This window comes from Arachis hypogaea, chromosome 9, assembly GCF_003086295.3.
Source record: "Arachis hypogaea cultivar Tifrunner chromosome 9, arahy.Tifrunner.gnm2.J5K5, whole genome shotgun sequence".
NCBI lineage: Eukaryota > Viridiplantae > Streptophyta > Magnoliopsida > Fabales > Fabaceae > Arachis > Arachis hypogaea.
In genome coordinates this window covers 27402266-27420116 of record NC_092044.1, presented here as the reverse complement: position 1 = coordinate 27420116, position 17851 = coordinate 27402266, and the positions used below count along the sequence as shown (strand labels likewise).

Genomic DNA, 17851 nt, shown 5'->3' with positions numbered 1-17851 from the left:
ACAAAGATCAATTCTTGGTAAAAACTCATTAGGACCAAAAAGAGAATTTCAGAAAACAAAAACAACCACATGTATAATAAGATTCAAGCAAGGTCTATGTCCTTTTGTACACTTCAAAATTCAGATCACTCATATCTTATCCAACAAATATCTCTTTGACCTGCAAAACAAAACTCTCAAACAAGACATTAGCATAATTAAAGCAAAGAATCATAACTCAAAATGCTTAAACTTGTCCTTAATTTACAAAACCTATCTTCAGCCAGAGGTTTAGTAAATATATAAGCCAATTGTTCCTTTGATTTAACAAAATTGAATGCTTATATTTTCTTTTTGAACATGTTCCCTAATTGAGTGAAATCTCACTTCAATTTGTTTTGTTCTAGAGTGCAAAATAAGATTTTTAGAACTATTAATGGTACTCATGTTATCACAAAACAAGGGAATATTATAAACATTCAATTTATAATCAGCTAATTGTGTTTTCAACCATAACAATTGGGAATAGCAAGAAGATGCAGCAATATATTCGGCTTCTGCAGTAGAGAGAGCCACTGTGGACTGCTTCTTACTTGACCATACATTTAATGAATTGCCCAGAAAATAGAATATACCAGAGGTACTTCTCCTTCCCACTCTATCACCAGCAAAATCTGCATCACAGTACCCAACTACAGAAAATTCATTAAACCTAGAATACCATAAATCATAGTTAGATGTGCCATGTATATATCTAATGATTCTTTTTACTACAGAAAGATGTGATTCTTTAGGTTGTGATTGGAATCTAGAATAAACCCCAACATTTTGTACAATATCAGGTCTAGAGGATGTAAGATACATGAGAGAACCTATCATACCTCTATACCTAGTTTGATTAACATCTTTCTCAGTTTCATCCTTATCTAACTGAGAGTTTGGATGCATGGGAGTGCCCATAGGTTTGGCATTCTCCATTCCAAAATTTTTAACTAGTTCCTTAGTATACTTCTCTTGATGAATGAAAATACCATTTGAAGTTTGTTTAATTTGAAGTTCAAGAAAAAAGTTGAGTTCTCCCATCATACTCATGTCAAATTTACTAGTCATGAGTTTTCCAAAATCAGTGCAAAGGGACTCATCAGGTGAACCAAATATTATGTCATCAACATAAATTTTAACTAGAATAATAGAATCATTAGAATTCTTAATGAATAGAGTAGTGTCTGTGCTGCCTCTTTAAAAATTATTTTTCAAAAGGAAATAGCTAAGTCTTTCATACCAAGCTCTAGGAGCTTGCCTTAAATCATAAAGTGCTTTGGGAAGCTAGAAAACATGATTTAAAAATTTTTTATTTTCAAAATCAGGGTGCTGTGCCACATACACTTCTCTATTTAAGAATGCACATTTTACATCCATTTGAAAAAGTTTAAAACTACAATGGGCAGCATAAGCAAGGAGAAGTCTTATAGCTTCCATTCGAGCCACAGGAGCAAATGATTCATCAAAATCTATCCCTTCCTCTTGATCATATCCTTGTGCCACCAATCTAGCTTTATTCCTTGCTATGCTTCCATCCTCATTCAGTTTGTTCTTGAAAATTCATTTAGTACCCGTCACTTTTTTTTTAATTGGATCCGGTACAAGAGTCCACACTTGATTCTTCTCAAATTGCTGCAAATATTCTTCCATGGCTTTGACCCAAGAAGGATCACCTAGAGCCTCTTTGATAGTTTGAGGTTCAATTTGAGAGATAAGTGCCAAATTATTTTCTTCTGGAACTCTTTTTGTTGAGGATCTTGTTGTGACACCTTGAGCAGGATCCCCAATGATGAAATCTTAAGGATAGTTCTTTAGAAATCTCCATTCACGGGGCCTTGATGATTTAGGAGAAGATTCAACTTGAGATGGTTTAGTTTGGTTGACATTCCCAGAAATTTCATCAGTTGCAGGAGATAAAATTAAATTGTCTCCTGCAGAATCGTTTGCATCATCTAAGACAGGGGCAGATTGCATAGATTCAGATTGGTCTTGATTAAGGGCTTTACTCATGTTATTTTCCACTTGATTTCCTGTATCACAATCTTCCAAAACACTTGGAATAGCATTAGAATAACAAAATGTAATATGTATGGATTCCTTAGTTATTTTAGCATCTTGATGGTAAACCTTATAAGTTTTGCTAGTTGTAGAATAACCAACAAAAATACATTCATAGGCCTTTGGATAAAATTTTCTTAAATTATTTTTGGTATTTAAAACAAAGCACTTGTATCCAAAGATATGAAAATATTTTAGATTTGGTGGATTTCCTTTCCATAGTTCATAAGAAGTTTTCTTTAAAAACTTCCTAATGATGATTCTATTCAAAATGTAGCATGCCGTATTCACGGCTTCAACCCAAAGAAACTTAGGAACTTCACTTTCACATAATATGGCCTTCGCCATTTCTTGAAGACTTCGATTCCTTCTCTCAACAATACCATTTTGTTGTAGTGTTCTTGGACAAGAAAAATTATGTGAAATTTCAAGTTCATTACAAAAGGATTCAAAAAATTGATTTTCAAACTCTTTACCATGATCACTTCTAATAGAGGCAATCTTTAAATTTTTTTCATTTTGAATTCTTTTGCAAAATGGTTCAAAGGCTGAAAAAGCATCATTTTTATGTGCTAGAAAAAGAACTCAACTAAATCTTGTATAGTCATCCACAATCACTAAACCATAATGTTTACCACCTAAACTTTGAGTTCTTGTAGGACTAAAGAGATCAATATGTAGCAATTCAAGGAATCTTTTAGTAGAAATGTCTTCCTTTGGTTTAAAAGAGCTCTTTGTTTGTTTTCCTATTTGACATGCATCACAAGTGATGTCTTTGTCAAATCTAATTTTAGGAAGACCTTTTACTAAATCCCTTTTAACAAGCTTATTAATCTGAAACATGCTAGCATGGCCCAATCTTTTATGCCTTTTCAGAATCTTTTGAGTGAAAGCAAGTCACATTTTGATTATTTAATTCATCAAGAGTGAGTTCATACACATTATCACACCGTTTAGCTATAAACAACACTTCATTTAATTTTTTACACAACTTGGCATTCTATTTTTTTTTTAAAATAACTAAATAACTAATATCACACAATTGACTTATGCTAAAAAGATTGTGTTTTAATCCATCAACTAAGAAAACATTATTAATGAAGGTAGAAAGATTTTTACCCACTTTTTCAATAGCAATTATTTTTTCTTTACCGTCATTCCCAAAGGTCACAAAGCCACCATCATAGTTGTTGAGACTGACAAAGAAGATAGACTTCCCTATCATGTGCTTAGAACATCCGCTGTCCAAGTACCATAGGTCTTTCTTCCTCTTGGACACTAGGTAAATCTGTAGTCATTTTTAAGTGGCCTTAGGTATCCAAACAAGTTTGGATCCTTTGAAGTTAATCCATCTTGGTTGCCCAATTTCATTAAAATTACAAACAACTTTATATGTTTTATTTCCCACAATTCTTTTGTCAATAAAACATTGAGGGGAAGAATGACCAATTTTATTGCAATTGGAACACTAATTTTTAATTGCATGATGCTGAAAGTGATTGATATTATGATGCTGAAATTGATTTAAGGTATGGTGCTGAAAGTGAGTAAAGGTTTGAAATTTTTTGGTTTTTGAATAATGTGCATTTTTTTTGAAAAATTGATTTTTAGCAACTGCACCTGTTTTTGCAACATATCCCAAACCAGAATTATTTGAAACATATTTGGTTCTTGAATATGAGACACCTTTATTAAAGTGTGGCTTTTCAAAAACAACCTCATTGTTAATGAAATAACCAAGACCAAAATTTTTGGACAATTATTTGGTCTTTGAAGATGATGCATTTTTATCAAAAAATGGTTTTTCAAAACTAGCATCAGTTTTAGTTGAGTAACCCAAACCAGAAATTTCAAATGAGGATTTTGTCTTTGAGTTTGATGCTTCAGTATTAGTGAATGATTTTTCAAAATCTGCATCATCCTCTATCACATAACCCAAACCAGATTTTTCAAATAATGGTCTTTGATTAGCAAGTAATTTGTCCAAGTTGCTGGAACTGTGTGCAAATTTTGCTAAATTATTATTCAACCCTTTAATCATTTCATTTAATCTTTTATTTTCTGCAATCAGTTCTTGTGAAGTGTCAACCGTGTGCTTTTCTTTACATTTTTCAATTTCAGATTTTAAAAATCTATTTTCTTCAATAAGGTCAAAAGCACATTCGGTCTCCTTCACTTTTTCTTTCAAAAACTCATTTTCAGCTTTCAAAACTTCATTTTCAGATTCGCATTTGTTGTATTTCTTTAGCAATTTTTAGAATGGTGATTGAGATCATCAACAATAATATGTAATTCTTCAAGAGATAAGTCATAGTAATTTATCTCTTCTAGTTGAACATCAGTAGCCATGAAACAGACTTGAGCTTCATATTCGGAGTTCTCATCCTCATCCGAGTCATTCTCTAGATCCTCCCAAGATACCATGAGCACTCTCTTCTATTCTTTCTTTGCCTTGTCCTCTTCTTGAGTTTTGGATAGTTAACTTGAAGTGTCCTACCTTATTGCAGTGATGGCAAGTGACCTTGCTGAGATTCTTCTTTTGCTCCTTTGAACTCGATCCCTTGTACTTGCCTTTACTCCTCATTAGCCTTCTTAATCTCTTAGCAAAAAAGACAAGTTCGTCATCTAAAAAAATGTCACTTGAATCACTCTCTCTAGATTCAACTTTTGATTTTAGGGCCACTCCTTTTTTCTTTGTGTCTTGGCTGGTGTGTGTGGCTTCATATGCTAAGAGTTTTCCTCTCAACTCATCATAGGTTAAAGAACTCAGGCTGTTGCTCTCGGTTAGGACAGTGGCTTTTGTTTCCCATTCTTTTGTAAGGCTTCTAAGGACTTTTCTCACTAGAGTTTGTTTTGTGTGCGTCAAGCCCATAGCATCAAGGCTGTTGACGATGATTGAGAATCTCTCAAACATATCATCAATGCTTTTTCCATCCTTCATGGTGGACATCTCATATTCTTTTCGCAGCATATCAATCCTTGTTTCTTTGACTTGTTTGGTGCCTTCGTGTGTAACTTGGAGTTTCTTCCAGATTTCTTTTGCCGTCTTGCATCTAGATACCTTTCAGTATTCCTCAAAGCTGATAGCATAGTGTAGTAAGTTTATTGCTTTAGCATTCAACTCCACCTTCTTTTTGTCATCATCATTCCATTCGGCTTCCTCCCTTGGAGTCACTACTCCATCAGCACTTGTCTTTGTATGGATTTTAGGACCATTCACCATTATCTTCCATATATTATAGTCAATTAATTGAATGAAGATCCGCATCCTTTCTTTCCAGTAAGCATAGTTCTTCCCATTGAAGAAGGGAGGCCTGTTATTTGATTGGCCCTCTGTTACAGTGTAGGCCACAGTGGTTGCACCCATGTTGTTTGCCATTAGACCTTTCCTCCAAGCTGTGAAACTTGATTCTTAAGACCTAACTCTTGATACCAATTGAAAGTTCTTGATGGCCTAGAGAAGAGGAATTGAATCTATGGCCTTCTTTTAAGTTGATTGATTAACCCTTAAAACCTGGAAATGAAACTTTGCTTCTGTTTGTCTACGTGATGGATTATGCAGAAGACAATTTAGTTGTCTCATAAATCGTAAAGAGACAAAATAGTGCAGAGAAGAAGAAAATGGCACCAGCATATATCCTGGTTCAGTTTCTCTGTGCAATGCAACTTATATCCAGTCTCCACCACAACGTTGGTGAAATTTTCACTATACTTTCAAGTGTTATAAACACATTCTCTAGAACTAATATAATCCTATTTGAGACAAACCAAACTTCAACACAAACCAAACTTTAACACTCCACATGTCAAACTCTTAGGGTTTATTTAGAAAGTTTAAAAAATTACTTTTTTAGACTTTGACTTATGAAAAGTCACACTAATAGTGATTGGTATACTTTTATAAATGTTATTTAAGAGTTTTTGAAAAAGTCAAAAAATTTGATTTCTCTAATTCTCAAAATCTATTTTATCACTCCTATTTATTACACAACTTTAAGATGAATATTTTTATGATAACTTTCCAAGCACAAAATAATGCATTTATAATATAAGTCCTTATGTTTTAAACTCTTTTTTCAAAAGAACTTAATTAAATTGTTTACCCAGATCGACCCTTAATCTAATCCTAAAATCATGATCTCATTTATAAAATATCAACAAAAAAAAATGAATGTTAATAAAGTCGCCATATCTGAGCATAGAAAGAAATGGCATAGTTACACAGAAGCCATGTATCATGTATGCCAATTACTGTTTGAGGGAACATTTCCTGTAAATATTTACAAAAGACCCTAATTGATTGCAAGCAAAAGGAAAATATAGACAATGGGAAGTTCAAGATCAATGCTTCTTGTTCTGAATCTAAGTCTGTTCAACTCTTGATGAATTCTTCTTGGATTTCTTGTTGGTTTCAGAATGAGACACCTTGAAGGCAGTTAGAAACATTTATCATTAGCCACATACAAACAAGGGTATTCTTACAAAAGGCAAACTTTTACAAAAGCCAATGTTATACAAGAAAATGTCATAATAATTGGAAAAGAGAATATGCAATTGAGAAAGGTGGTATTATTTACTCACTATATGGGACTTCCACTCAAATTTACCATTTCCTTGACCAGAAAGATGGTGGAAAATATGAACAAGCACAACAGCATCCAGGGCAGCATATTCTAGCTGCACATATAAAACCGTATTAGATTATTAAATAAATGACTCCATTTAAACTTCAAACAGATTATAGAACTTTAAACAGAAGATGCATCGTGTTATTTGTACACTAAAAAGTGGGTGCTTATTGACACCAAAGTTAAATGCAAGGTTGGAAAATAAGAGTTTTAACTTTAAGTGTTGATTTCCTTCGTAATATGTGATAAAATTTGTTTCTCCTTCCCAATGACGTTTAAAGAAAAAGAAAAGAAAGAACAAATTGAGCAGTTTAAAGTAACTTTAAACTTAGTTGCATTCATTATTTCGGAAAATTGAATAGCTATGGCATTAATTAAGTGAAGACTATTTTCATAATTTCCTTTATTCTCTTCCTTGAGTAGAAAGTATCTTCCTATTTCAGTTTCCATATAACAATTATATCTTTGATTTAGTGAGGTACATAAAAGCCCTTTTCATATTATAAAATTTAAATTCTTCCTCTTTGAATTATTGTAACAAGTTATTACCCCAGTCAATAAGTTCTTTTTGCTTTATCAGTTACAATTAAATTTGGGTTAATGACTATTTTAGCATATCGGTCCCATGCAAAAAGTTGTGTGTTGATAATTCTTTATCCTATTGTCTTATGCAACTTCGTATATATTATGTGTTCTGTAGATTATAATTTGTGTCTAATTCAGTGGTAAACATTTGAGCTTAAGCATCTATTTTTATTCCAAATCCTTTTATAACCAGAGACAGATGCCAAACTCATTAATTTCATAAAGCTCTAACTCTTTTTTTTCGGTTCAAAGTTCAAACGTATTTTCAAAATGTTAATTTAGGAATCGACACATGTTCTATGAAGGCACTGTTTTGCATCTAAAATTTTTACAGCTTTTACTATGCTTTTTTATTTGTTATTCTGTCTACTTTTGTGCTTGAGACATAAAACAATTTGATTTCGACAAACTTTATAGGCTCGTGTGTGCAACATACATGCTTTGTCGCTAGTAATCTTGTTAAACATCCTCCTAAATACTAGTAAATGAATGAACAAAAAATAGATACAATCAATGTCTTGAAAGAACTTCTCCATTTAATAATGATTGATGTAGGAAGATGTTTAGGAGAATTAATCAAGAGGATAAATAATTGTAATATGTTAACGAGTGTTCTTAAAGCACATGTTAAGTAGATAAAAATAGTAACCAAACCCTATATAATTTCTCATCCATAAATGATAAAGTGAGTTTTAGCTCAATATTCGAGGAGTTTGGTGTTCAAAAAATATTTTTCCAAATTAAAAGGACTGACTTCAGACATGATTCATAACAGGCGCAACGAAGATGAAAGGCTTTAAATGAATAACAAAGAGGAACGGAGAAATTAGCATTACTTGATTTGGAGTTAAAGGTCTTTGCTCCCAGTTGCTGTTTCGTCTCGTCTTGTTTAGACTAGCTCCCAGTATTTTCTGATATAAAAGATACAAGCTGTGTCAAAATAAGCCATGACAAAAAGAATCGAGTGTTTCAAAGATTACCCCCCACAAGTGTTAAGTGCATAAAAGAAAGACCTGAGACACCAAAAGGGCATTCACATGTACAGTACCTCGGTTAACCTGGCCAAACCACCCCGAGGTTCTTTAAAAATATTCTGAATGTCCAATAACAGTTCGTAGTTCTTGAAGCATTTCAATTCTGGATATGACTGAGCAAGTTGCCTTGTATCACATTGGAAATTATACCCTGAAAAACATAAGCCACGGAGGAGTAATGGACTAATGGTTACCAGTAAAGACATTCAAAACAGCATAAGCGTTTGAGCCACTATGAAGCATAACATGACCATACTAGCTATTGATAGCCGCTTGCTCATTCAAGTTAAAATAATAATGGCACAAAAAGTTAGCGTTACGAAATGTTCACCAAAAGTATTTTTTGGTTGATACATTCACAAGACTAATGAATTTTAACATTTTCTTACCAAGTTTTAGAATTCTAGGTGACATCAAAATGTGTGTTAGACAATCGTCTAAAGTGTCAGGCACCTCGCTATGTAACTTTATCAGATCAAAGATGAAAGCCTTCTTTTCAGATGCAATTTGCATGATTGAGACCTGAAAAAAGAGAATTGATGGAGAAAGGAAAACAGGATAATCAAGAGTTTCACCTTTGAAACTTGGAAGGCTAGGATCCTAACAACTAATTTCATATGATTCAAATAAATGGGGGAAAACGGAAAATGCATGGAGAAACACTAATCCATCAGAAAGATCAATTTAATTTACCTTGTTTGGCTTGCTGCCTTTTACATAATTAGGTTTCCATTCACAATCAAGACCGACAACTTTAAAACCATCTATATGACTTGTTGCATCAAGCAAACCTTCAACTTCATCAACCCAAATGATGTCTTCAACTAGTAGTTCATCAAGATGCAAATAACGCCCTTCTTGTATAGTTGTTTCAGGTACTAAAAGACAAAAAGATATAGTGTTTGTCATCTGAGGATAACAGTGCAGATATTTGACATTCTACATAACAATAATGTAAATTAAACAAAATAGCAATAACATCAACCGTGAGCTGATAACAAAAGCTCCTGCATGTGCAGAACAATCCACAAAGGTAGGTGTGTCAAACAGGTGGGCACAGCCTAATTAACAATAAAAATGGGCTGCACTTACTCCATAGCTGGCTAAATAGGTTAGCAATACTGCAGCCCAAACAGTTTAACTCTATACCACCGATCAAATTGCTCCTTCCAAGACTGAGGAATAAAATGGAAATCCCTTTTTTACACCTTTTTTTTTTACAAGTTTTTTCAAGCTCCAAGCTCAGAATTGAAATGGCTTACGTTTGATATCCAAAAACCTGTCAAGGGAGTATCGTTGGCATAATTCATCAACTTTCTCTGTGTAACCAGCTTCCATTGCCAAATAAACCTTGAAAAGATAAATGCTAACCATTACAACACAATCTTTCAAGAACTCACTGGGCCAATAATGGCTAAGAATATCTCAAGAAAGAACTAAGATATTGCAATGGGAAATTAGTAAATAATATCTATACGCTCCACAACTATTTTAGCATAAAGCTATAATCATTTTCAATTACGCATTTGATGCAATAATAATACTTCCTTCAAGCAAAGTTACTTGGTCACTTCCAGGCTTCATAGCCTCCTGAGCACCTCACACTGTTCAAGCCAACTCAATCAGACATCAACATCAGGAACAGAAATCATCAACCTCTCTGTCCTCACTCCAGTTTCAAGATATTCAACATATTTTGTTCATTATATCCACTATTCCACCATAATCAATTCAAATAGTTTCCATGTTGGGTAGTACGAAGATGAAATCGAGGCACATACGTACTGATATACATGTAAGCTGTAGAACTGGTAAAAAATAAACTTAAAAAAATGGAATTCATATTTTGGCTAAGTAAGACACAAAAGGACGTTGTCCAACCAAGATTGCTGATAAGCACCATGCAACTAATGGAGAATAAGAAATAGGTTCTCTAAGAGCCCATAGACAATAAAATCAAAATAGGAAGCAACAAAAATTCGAGTTTACGTTAGCAGTTACAAAATGGTGACACCATGTAGTACAAGAAGACTGAATGAGATAGTTTAAAACGAAAGTAAAGCTTTACTCTATGCACAATCTCCAGCTGTATAGACTTGTTTAAGTAGGCACGTAGAATGACAGTCATTGTGCAAAAGATAACGATAACTACTCACCAAATATTCCATAAGCTGTCTATCATTATTTATTCTTGCCTCAGCCACATCCCAACATCCTTTCTCAGCTAAGTTCTTTAGCGAGCTACAAATCAATGAGGTAATCATATAAATGAAAATAAAACAAAAAAGGAAAAGGGGAGGTGGAATTGTATCTATTATGATTTCAACAAATCAGACAGCCACTGAGGTAAAATACACTAACCTTTCCTTACACCTTTTGTATACATCCGGGAAATCCTGCTTTAAATTATTTTTCTTGATAATCTCATAGGCATCCTTTAGCATGTTCTTCTCAACGAACTCCTCAATAAGGGTGCATAGCATTGGCTTCCCCATATACGTCGCCCACTTCTCTGCTGCTTTGTATTGTTTGCTCTTTATCATATCTAGGAGAAATGACTGGCCATAATGACTGATAGAGAAATGCTCCATTAAAGCGACAGCTATTATATACTGCTGGGATTCTAGTAGTTCAACAATATACCGCTCAACAAATTCTTTTGCCGTACCACAACTTACACCATCATTTTCTTTAATTGGGCACATTGCTTTCTCAAAATTTGATAATTTTACATCAAAAGTCTCCAATAGTTTCATGACAATCTTTTCATCATGAAAGCTCTGGCCCCTAATAATATCAACAATTAGATGGGCAGCCAAATCTTTCACTTCCAAGGAGTCCTCCAAAGTATTTGATCTTTTCAAAAAGCGGCGGAAAGCAGATATAATTAAATGGGTAAATCCATGACTATCATCTTCAAATAGAGGAGCCAAGTATAGACATTGAACAGTAAAAGTTGCTGGTCCAGGCTTTGGATCATTTTGGAGCACAAGACATACTTGATACTGAAGTGCTCGGAACTTTGCTGTCGCCTTACATGTTCCTATGCAATTTCATTAGAATTGAAACAAAGTTGAAGTGTAAGAAAAACAATGTATGTTGATGAGACAGAACCACATGAAGTCAAATGAATAATCAAATGCAACTGCAACAAAGATGTTTGCTAACTTGTTATTATTGTAAAGAAATTCTCCTACTTATTTAAATGTAGCCAACAAACTTTATCAACAACTCCTATATCTGAAATTATAAAATATTGGATTCAGACAAATGTTCAGTTACAGCACTTCAAAACAATCACCTTCCTGTTCTTGTGCACCCTTGTTTATGACTTTCAGAAACTTTATAATCTAATGTGAACACTTTAAACACATGGGCAATGACAGATTAAAAAAGCCATCATACATGTAAAGTCGAAAAAAAAACTGGATGATTGCATATCACAACATTCCCCTGCCCCACCACTAACCACAAAAAAAATCGACCCTATATAAAAAAAAAAATGAAATGATATCTTCTCATTCTACCACTCAGCATAACCTTCGTACGAGAAGTGGAAGAATGAGAGTTTGGAAAATTAATCTTTGGACATGACAGAAAGACTATCACTAAAAATCCTATGATGGCCTATGATGGATATTTGCAGCACAAAAGGGAAACGTTAGACGTGGGGTTAGACGTGGGGATACTCGAGACATGCCTCAAGTACTAGGGTTCAGACGGGTTGAACATGTTTACTGTACAAACATAGGAAAATAAATGGCAATCAGTCTAGCTAAGTGTATGAGAGAAACAAATTATCATGGTTAATTGAAGCATTTCAGCAAACAGGTAGCAGTCATCATCTGAAAGTCCCTGTAATACCACTTGGCACACAAGTAAAATTGCATAGAGAAGGTACACATACCATAAAAATAACATTCTTTCAGCAGATACAGAAATACTGCCGGCGATACATGCTTTAAATCATAGAAAGCATGGGTACATAAGGTCCCCATTCCAACGGCATTGTCTTTTTTTGTTCCCATCTTCAGTACAGTCTTCTCCAAATCCTCCCAGTCAAGAACTGTAATCAAAGCAACAATGTGTTAGATAAACCCTTAAAAGCTAAATTAAACTCAGTCAGAGAAAGTCATTGAACTTCGATAATGGTTATCAGTGATAACCAACATTAAACTATTTTTCAATTTTATTAGAAAAGAAAAATAGAGCCTGTTATAGAAACAGGTAAAACTAGCAGCATTGTTACTCTTGGAACGTAAAAGTTTAAGAATGCGTTGTACACTTGATTCAAACAGAGATCACAATGCAGATTCTCACTCTGATCATGATAATCACAGTTTTATGAACCAAAATTCGGAGGTTAAACCGCGTTGGATACTTATATTATTCACATTAAACTAAGAATTTTCTTCAGGCAAAATGCTATTACACTGGATTAGCGATCAAGGACACCAACACATGAATTCATTAGATTACGTTGATTTTGATAAACACCATGCTCCAAACCTCTTTGGAGACAAGTTCATACCCCTAAAATACTTTAAAAAGAAAGAAACAAAGAAGGAGGTTCTGTAGACTTATCTCCCCTTCCCCTCCCCTCCCCTCTAATTTTTTATTATCTTTTTAAATATGACCAGTAATAATAAAACAGTCCATGCAAAATAATAAAGAGACTTACGAGAGAAAAAAAAACTAGAGAATGGAAGAAGCCAAAGGAAACTTACGCAGTGGAAAATAGCGGAACCAAATTTTGATAGAAAAAGATCCGGAGTTAGTAAATGGTATCAATCTCTCTCTCACTGACTTGGCCAACAACCCACGCATGAATTTAAATCTTGTACAATATAAAATATATAGTAAAAATAAATTAAATAATAAATTATTTATATAAATATATATTAATTGATTTTAATAATCAATTTTAATATATAAATAATATTTTTTTAAATATTATATTTATCTTTAAGCGGACCTGACCTTTGGCGAACCCTATTATTATTATTATTATTATTATTATTATTATTATTATTATTATATACGGAGACGAAGATAAGAAGAAAGAAACTCATTATTAAAATATATTTCCTGTATTGTACATAGATTTATCATATCACATGTCTGAGTCAATAAATAGCATACATTGCATTATTGTTAACATTTAACATTATATTTATCTTCCAGCAGGCAGGCGTGACCCTTTCCGAATCCAATTATTATATACATAGAGAATGGCGAGAGTAAGATGAGAAGAAAAAAACTGGTTAATTATTTATATTCTCTATTTGTATATACAGATTTATTGTATTAGGTTTCTGAGTCAATAACTGTCTCCCTTCATAAGAGTCAACCTGAATATCAAGTTGGATTAGTTTGTAAAAGGAGGATGATGAACCTTCAATCAACGGTTATCTAACAAAGAGTGTGATCCGAATTTGCATAAAAAAAATAGAGAATTAGATAAAAATTAAAAGAAAATAGGATAGAAAATTTTAAGAGTAGGATTAAAAAAGAAAAAGTAAAATTTTTAACTACATCATGCATATTTATATTATTATATTTTATTTTTATTTATAGTATAATTTTTTAATTAATTTTTTTTTAAATAAATAAAATAAATATTTTAATTACCGAAATATATATTTTGGAGTGTTTTTATCAAAAAATATTACATCTCTTATCTCGTTTACTGTGTAAACGATATAAGATAATATGTATCTCATTTATAATACATGGAACCACATGGTCGTACCACGTTTTATACACGTGTTATATAATGCTCTTATCTCGTTTACCGTGTAAACGAGATACATATTATCTTATTTTGTTTATACTGTAAACAAGTAAGAGAAGCGGATGCCTATATATATATATATATATATATATATATATATATATATATATATATATATATAGACCTTTTGACTTTCCTTTTTTAATTTTTTCTCCCACTTTTACTCTTTTTTAATCACATTTCCGAATTACTTGAAGAATATGGCGTGCGCTGATAATCACGATGGAGATATTAAGAAACTGAACGTGATTTTGCACATTACAGGGGCAGCCGACTTTGAGGTTGGTGTTGTTTTTTATTTTATGGTTATGTTAAAGCATAGATGTGTTGCTATAATTATGGTACTTTTATAGAGGTAATATGTAGTATATGTTAGGTGAATAAATATATAGTTATGATTGGTTTAAATGCTAGAATACGATGTTAGGCATAATTTAAAATGGATGTTAGTTAAATATTTGTTTAGGTTAGTTTTTTTTTTAGTTTAAGTTATTATTAAGCATATATTTATTAATTTAGTTATTAATTAAGGTTATTAACAATTTGTAGTAAACCTAATTAAGTAGCAAAATATTTATGTTTTTATTTACTAAAAATATCTAAATAAATTATTTTTTTGTTAAATTTTTTTGTTACTTAAACTAAGTTATCAAGTTGACGGTGTACTTGTTGATTATTTAAATAAATATTTTCACTTAATCTATCATATATAGGAGATACAAAATGAATTTTTTTATTTGTAAGACCCAAGACTTTTGAAAAGTCCTATTTTGAATCAATCTCAAATTATATATTTATTTATAGTTTTAATTTCAGAAATTATTTTTATTGAAAATAATTAAAGGCAATTAATTGGATTTGAAATAAATTAAGGTTTTTATCCAAACTCTATACTTATGGATTATTTTCCTATTTATGATTTAAAGTTTTGAAAATTCGAAAATAATGAGGTTTGGCTATTTAAATTAGAATTTTATCTAATTTTATAATTATTGAATTATTCTCTATATTTAAATTATAAAGTTGATAATTATAAAATAATAAAAATTTTATATGATTTAATCTAAATAATTGATATTTTTATAATTTGATACATTAATTTTTATGAATAAAGAAAATTAATTATATTATCTTTAATTCTTGTATTTGAGTATTAATTCGAAAATAAATCGTAATTTGATAATTAGATAATATTTTTATAAATATTATTGTTGGATTAAAATAAATTTTCAATTACTCTATTACCCATAATTTTATTCAAAATTACTAAACTATTCCTAACACTAATTTCTAACCACACACTCACCTCATCCACACCTGCCACCACTCTCCTCACTCAGCACAACACACACACAACGCACTACACTCTTCTTTACACACACAGCAACAACTTCAAAAAGGAAACAAAAAGAAAGAAAGGGGAAGAAGGAAGGGGGACCGAGGAAGGAAGGAGAAGGGGAGAGAAGAGTGAGGGCGTCACCAGCGGATGTCACTGCTGTCACGCCGTCAGGTCACACAGAGAAGAGAGAGGGGGGAGAGCTGAGGAAGGAGAAGAGAGAGAAGACCGTGCTGCTGCCTCACCGCTGCTCACTGCGCCGTGTCGCGTTGCTGTCCAACCGTGTCGAAGGAGAGGCATCGCTGTTTTGAACCCGCGTCGCCGTCACTATCGACTAGTCAGCTGAGGGAGAGTGAGAGAGGAACGAGAGAGCCTACGATGGAGAAAGGGGAGATGCCGCCACTGTACCAGACGCCGTTGAGTCTGCCGAGTAGAAGTCGTTCGCCACTGCCAGACCTCCGTCGCCAGCAATTCGCCGCTGCTGAAGCTCATCACTACTGCTGTGACACCGCCGCGGAGAGAGGGAGTGACGTGATTAAAGAGAGGAGGAGGAAAAAGACTTGCGCGCCGTCGGAGCCAGTGTCACCCAGTAGCTGCCGTTCATACCTTGCCATCGCTGTTCAGGCCACTGCCAAGTCACCGTCGATGAAGCTTCAGCCACCGCCACGCCTGGTGGTGCACGAAATTGCAATCACACTTGCAATTCTGTACAACTAACCAGCAAGTGCACTGGGTCGTCCAAGTAATATCTTACGTGAGTAAGGGTCGATCCCACGGAGATTGTCGGCTTGAAGCAAGCTATGGTTACCTTGTAACTCTTAGTCAGGAGATTAATGATGAAAAGGGTTTTTGTTTGCAATATATTAAAAGAACATGAAATAAAAGGTACTTGTGATTCAATAATGGAGAATATGTTGGAGTTTTGGAGATGCTCTGTCTCTGAATCTCTGCTTTCCTACAGTCTTCTTCTTCACACACGCAAGGTTCCTTCCATGGCAAGCTGTATGTAGGGTGTCACCATTGTCAATGGCTACTTCCCATCCTCTCAGTGAAAACGGTCCATGTGCTCTGTCACCGCACAGATAATCATCTGTCGGTTCTCGATCATGTTGGAATAGAATCTAGTGATCCTTTTGCGTTTGTCACTACGCCCAACACTTGCGAGTTTGAAGCTTGTCACAGTCATCCCTTCCCAGATCCTACTCGGAATACTACAGACAAGGTTTAGACTTTCCGGATCTCAGGAATGGCCGCCAATAATTCTAGCTTATACCACGAAGACTCTGAATGTACGAATTCAAACACTCTGTTGTCAGGAGAGGTACTCAAATTCATGAACCAGGAACCCAAGAGATACACATTCAATCTAAGATAGAACGGAGGTAGTTGTCAGGCACACGTTCATAAGTTGAGAATGGTGATGAGTGTCACGGATCATCACATTCATCATGTTTAAGTGCGAATGAATATCTTAGAATGGAAACAAGTGTGATTGAATAGAAAACAGTGGTAATTGAATTAATCCATCGAGACACAGCAGAGCTCCTCACCCCCAAAAATGGAGTTTAGAGACTCATGCCATAGAGATACAATGTAAATGTGTAAATGTCATGAGGTACAAAATAAATCTCTAAAAGTAGTTTTTATACTAAACTAGTAGCCTAGGTTTATAGCAAATGAGTAAACTAAGATAGATAATGCATAAATCCACTTCTAGGACCCACTTGGTGTGTGCTGGGGCTAAGTATTGAAGCTTTCACGTGCATAGACTGTTCCTGGAGTTAAACGCCAGCTTTGGTGCCAGTTTGGGCGTTTAACTCCAACTTTTATGCTAGTTCTGGCATTTTAACGCCAGAAAAGGGCAGAGAGCTGGCGTTTTGACGCCATTTTACATCATCAAAACTTACACAAAGTATGGACTATTATATATTACTGGAAAGCCCTTGATGTCTACCTTCCAACGCAATTAAGAGCGCGCCAATTGGAGTTCTGTAGCTCCAGAAAATCCACTTTGAGTGCAGGGAGGTCAGAATCCAACAGCATCTTCAGCCCTTCTTCAGCCTCTAAATCAGATTTTTGCTCAGGTTCCTCAATTTCAGCCAAAAAATACCTGAAATCACAGAAAAATACACAAACTCATAGTAAAGTCCAAAAATGTGATTTTTGCTTAAAAACTAATAAAAATATACTAAAAACTAATTAAAACATACTAAAAACTACCTAAAAACAATGCCAAAAAGCGTATAAACTATCCAAGAGCTAATTCCCTTAAGATCACTTATGGACCATCCAAGAGCTGTCTTGTGTGTCCTTAGCACATGAAGTAGTGCTTTCTCCTCCTGTGGCTCTAAGGCAGAGCTTATGATCACAGGAAAGGTACCATTCTCTCCCAGAA

General features: G+C 33.8%; 1 protein-coding gene across 3 annotated transcripts; it reads right to left on the bottom strand.

The window, feature by feature from the left end:
• Positions 1-6200: 6200 nt before the first annotated feature.
• LOC112710757 (uncharacterized) lies at positions 6201-13147 on the bottom strand. Of its 3 annotated transcripts, none has more exons than XM_025763158.2 (11): positions 13054-13147; positions 12234-12392; positions 10688-11369; positions 10483-10567; positions 9589-9676; positions 9020-9204; positions 8716-8848; positions 8341-8477; positions 8129-8203; positions 6661-6756; positions 6201-6504 (listed from the first exon to the last, which is right to left on the bottom strand). In XM_025763158.2, the coding sequence occupies exons 2-11, from the start codon at positions 12352-12354 to the stop codon at positions 6442-6444; spliced, it is 1665 nt and encodes a 554-aa protein (XP_025618943.1). In that variant the 5' UTR covers positions 12355-12392; positions 13054-13147; the 3' UTR covers positions 6201-6441. The 3 variants fall into 3 exon arrangements, with proteins under 3 accessions (XP_025618943.1, XP_025618945.1, XP_025618944.1); XM_025763160.3 differs by having other exon boundaries at positions 13008-13064; XM_025763159.3 differs by lacking the exon at positions 13054-13147 and adding an exon at positions 12759-12928.
• Between the last annotated feature and the right edge of the window lie 4704 nt (positions 13148-17851).